Source organism: Pinus tabuliformis, chromosome 3_1 (assembly GCF_031772625.1).
Source record: "Pinus tabuliformis cultivar Carrire ecotype Pingquan chromosome 3_1, CPIR1, whole genome shotgun sequence".
Taxonomy (NCBI): Eukaryota; Viridiplantae; Streptophyta; class Pinopsida; order Pinales; family Pinaceae; genus Pinus; species Pinus tabuliformis.
This window is the reverse complement of record NC_142301.1, coordinates 763,692,893-763,697,667: the sequence shown is the minus strand read 5'-3', so window position 1 is coordinate 763,697,667 and position 4,775 is coordinate 763,692,893. Positions and strand designations below refer to the sequence as shown.

General features: G+C 31.9%; 1 protein-coding gene across 1 annotated transcript; it reads left to right on the top strand.

The window, feature by feature from the left end:
- Positions 1-2,703: 2,703 nt before the first annotated feature.
- Positions 2,704-3,555, top strand: LOC149189622 (putative membrane-associated kinase regulator 4). The gene has a single exon (XM_089410287.1). The coding sequence runs from the start codon at positions 2,704-2,706 to the stop codon at positions 3,553-3,555; it is 852 nt and encodes a 283-aa protein (XP_089266413.1).
- The last annotated feature ends 1,220 nt before the right edge of the window (positions 3,556-4,775 follow it).

Genomic DNA, 4,775 nt, shown 5'->3' with positions numbered 1-4,775 from the left:
ACTTAGTAGATTAAAATCAAGAGTCATTAAGAATTATATTTAAGTGGGTGATATGTTTAATTGAATGTATTGCATGCCTTATAAAATATGTTTTTATATTTACATTTAACATATTTTATAGTTAGTATTCCTATTATTTCTACTAAGGAAACATTGATAGGCTTATGCTTTGATAAAATAAATGTTATTGTAATTAGTAAAAAAGAGTTATTACGCTGGTTAACAAAATATATATATGTTTCTAGTAAAAACACTTACTCATTTCCTGAAAAAATTAACTTAGTTGGAAAAGGTTCTTTACATAATTGGTAATATCTTAGGGGGAATAATCCATGGGTTGTATCTAGTAGGTCAATCTTTTAAAAATATATATATTTTGTTGTGTTTCAAGGTATGATCTTTGCAATCTCCAATGACAATATTATATACTCCATTTAGCTTTAGAATTTACCCTTCATGTGGGTACGTTTACCTAGGATAAATTTAAGGTAAATGAAAATATCTAGCCATTGTTTTTTGGTGCACAAAGTTCTATAACCCATGTTGTCGCATATTTTGAGTTGGTTCATATGCCTATAAAATTTCCAACTAGCCCTCTCAGATATAATATCATATATTCTTCTAGCCTTAGAGGATAAGGGATCCAAATACATAATAACATCCATCCTTTTAATAAAATGGAGTTCTGATTACTAGGAAATTTTTAAGTTTAAGGCTTAGAAAACTACATCAAACACCTCAATTTCATCATTGTTAACTTCCATGAGTGATTCCCACAAACTCTCTTCAATGTTCACCAGTGTTGCAAACATCTCAATTTTATCGTGAAATATCGAAAAATCACGATTTCTTGGCCTAGCCAATGTTTACCATTTTTTACCAATAGTTTGGTGGTATCTTAATTTTGTTCATGTTTTCATACTTTAATCGATATTTTCTCATTTTTATGATGTTTTTTTTTTTTTTTTTCTGAGCCCTTGTCAATTTTATCCCAATGTCGATGTTTTCAACATTGATTTTCACTTACAACACATGTAGAAAGACAACTATCATGTTTGATCTTAGTGTGGAAAGGTTTCATACACCAAATTTAGGTCTCTAGTACTCAGAATCCTATATTGACATCATGGATAAAATTAACATAGCTCTTAATGACATTCTTATATTTTCCTGATCATAGACACAAAGTGACAATGTCTAGGGAAAAATGACAATGTCTAAGGAAACATAATGGTTGCACCATATAAACTATGATTTCCACTCTCTTGTAAGTTTCTAATGGATATTTAAAGTACACTTCAATTTCAATATGAGAGTTAATGTATTTTAACCTTATATTTTATTTTTCATTTATATTTTGGTTTTGAATTATTCTTTAATTATTTATATTGATCATATTCAAGAAAACACTCATAGAATTTGTGATCATATTTTGTAACTCAAGAAATTTTCTCAAACACTAAGGCTAGAGACTAATCATCACATATATCCCAAATAATGCATATGCAAGTCGTGGAACATGGAGCCCAAATAAAAATATCATCTATTTTTTCATGTTCAATGTATCATGACATTTGTGTTGAATATATTATGCATGTAGACATAATTATACATTGAGATTCTAAACACATTATTGAGAAGAAAAAAGATTGTCATTTTAATCACAATATTACAAAGTTCCTTAATTGTACACCATGTAATACCTTTGTATTAATAATTCATTGTTTAGATTAATTGGAAAATACCAATATATCATAATAACTTCCAAAAAACACACTCAATATGAAACTTCATTTATAACTGGTTAATTGAAAGATACCAATATATCATAAAAAAAACTTCCAAAACCACACTCAATATGAAACTTCATTTATAACTTTGAAACATAAAACCTATTTAAAAGAGATATTCATTTTTACATATTTTCATTTATTCCTAATATGAAATATTAAGAGACTATTATCCTCATATCTTTACCAGAATCCACTAAACTATGATTTAGTTTCTTTTTTGAGTTTGTTTTTATAAACGAAATTTAATCAATTATAAAATCAATATTAATTTTAATAATTTTTTAAATTTCAATTAATTAAATCTCACATATTGCTTTGGGAAAATATTTTATTAAAACATTCCCAAAAAAAACTTATAAAATATGATATATTAGTCATTAATATTCAAAATAATATATTAACTCCTATTAAACTAGTATTATTTAAAAATTAAATAATATATGCATCTAACGATTGTCTGTAACATATGAATATAAATAAAATATCACAAATGCAACATTGTAAGTTAGCATTAATGATGGTTCAATAATTCATTGATAAAAGGTAAATAAAAGACCCACCCATAACCTCCACTCAATAACCAACGCGACATCCTAAATTAACAGTATTTAATGATAAATATTATTATTATCGAGAGATCCACTTCATGGCCGTTATTCTAGACATACGCGCCAATAGTTAATGCCGTATGTTAGGCCAAGAGTAGATAGCTGCATGCATGCATGCCTTAAATCAATCCATCCAATGTGAATTCGATGAGTTGTTTAACCGTCTCGAACGTCTAACATACTAAAACATGCTTCTCCACGAAAATTCCCTACTGTAAAGTAATTAGATATTGGGATTGATAGTGAGAGTAGAAAATATTATATATGTCAGGAGGATTAAGTGTATCGCCACCATAACCAGTATGGAGGGCGAATTCGAGTTCGATATCTCTGGTATTAATGGAAAAAACTCAAAAGATTTTGAGCTCGAGTCCATTGCTTCTCCCGCAGACGAGCTCTTTTACAGAGGGTGGTTACTTCCTCTCCAGCTCCCTCTTCGTATTCAGATGGTGAAGAAACTGTGCGAATTGCCATTATATGAGATCAAACTACATCGGCAAAGAGCTTTGGAGGCAGACAGGAAGTTTCGAACGGAAATTATGACAAATAGGAAGAATATAGATCCCCATTGTTCACGACACTATGAGGAGTTGGGGTTCCCTGCTTCTCAGGAAACTTATGAAGTTACTCCTGATAAATTGGGCAAGGAGACTTGCAGCGGCCGCTCTGCACCAACATTGGAAGGTAAGAAGCTACAAGTTTCTAGTCTCTCGCAACCCGCAGCCGTCCCATTCAAGTTGAAAGGCTCGAAAGCATATGTCAAATCTCTTTTCTCAAAGGCCTTCAATACAAGAAGGGCTTGTAACCATCACTGTCAGAAAAGTATTCAAAGGGTGAGCTGTGATGAAGAGGATGCAGCAACGATCGCTAAAAGCACTAGCAGAGAAAACTCACATGCCATTAATCGTTCTTGTAAGTCCTTCTCTGCCAGATTTTCTCTTAGGAATGAAGTGCCATTGGTATCCAAACTATATTCAAAACCAGTCGGTTCTTCAAGCGGCGCAGCTCCAACCGATGGTGGCGCGATCCTGAAAAGAAGCATGAGCAGTACGAACTCGGACCTGGAGAATTGCCTTCAGGAAGCGATTGCTCACTGCAAGGAATCCCTCTCTACTGATCCAGGGGATATGACCGGTACTTCGAAACATATGTAAGGAACAGCTTCAAATCTAGAGGGAAATGCTGATCGTCCGGTTCGAGGATTACCGGTTGTGATCAGATAGAAGTTTTTGTTTGGGTTAACAGTAGTGTAACCATATTCCATGGGCCTCCGGCTCTTGCTGCAGAGACCTTGGATAATGCAGAAGTAGGGTAAGGGTAAGGGTAAGGTTAGGTCATGAGGTAAAACAGTTTTTTTGTTAAAGTCAATTTCAAAGGCTAATGGCATCTATGCCCAAATTTTATGAAGTTTACTCTTTATATACATACTGATAGTTATGTTTCTTGAATCCTATGATGTGTGGGTATGATTCTTCCTGCACGCTAATGAGATTTTGCGTTTCTGGTCGGTCCAACGGCCTCTATGCACATTGTGGGCAAGTTGTAAGCTTTGAAATAGAAGAGCTCTGAAAAAGTCTTTTATGTACATGGGTCTACCTTTGAATATGAGCACTAATTTGGAAACTATTTTGTAAATCTTATGTTGTATGTTGGCATGTTTTGTTATATTTTGCAAGTTTTCTATAATATTTATTCATCTAGTCATAATGGCTTAGATATCAAAATAATTATATTTTTTTATTTATTGGGCATTCCAAGAAGCCTTTGTGTGTAAGTGAGTTGGATACAATAGTTCTTCTTTTGTTGTAATTGTTGTGTTAAGAGTGACAGTATTTCTGAATCTAATGTTGTCATTCTTGTTAAAACACAAAACTAGTCTAACATGATAGCCTCATTTTATTGATGGCAAATTTAATTTGAACTTTTCTTGTGATGATATTCACATATTTTAAGATGATTATGAGTAGGTAAGATATTTTTTCTTATTGTATGAATTTAATAGAATGGAAAGGTTGAATTTGTCCACTTGTTAGCAAATCAATTTAGTCATTTAGGAACTAAATTAACATATTAAAGTGGATCACTAACAATTGCCTAATAATTTAATGGTTAATAACAAAAACATCAAAGAAATCTTAAATAACTTAGTATTATTTTAGCATGTAGATGTTCGCAATTCATAAATTGATGAGGAAGAAAATTTTTGGATATCCGTGTGTTTCATTGAGATGTTCCATGTTTTGGGTGAAAGCTTCACCCATATTTAGGTACATTACTGATGCAAACAGTGTCTAACCGTGAGTAAATAGTGGTAAAATCTGGCAGTTAGAAATATGGTATAAGCATTAGTGATAATGAAAAATATTTAAATGTT

Coding starts and splice junctions, on each gene's coding strand:
- LOC149189622 (XM_089410287.1), top strand. CDS start 2,704: ATGGAGGGCGAATTCGAGTTCGATATCTCTGGTATTAATGGAAAAAAC.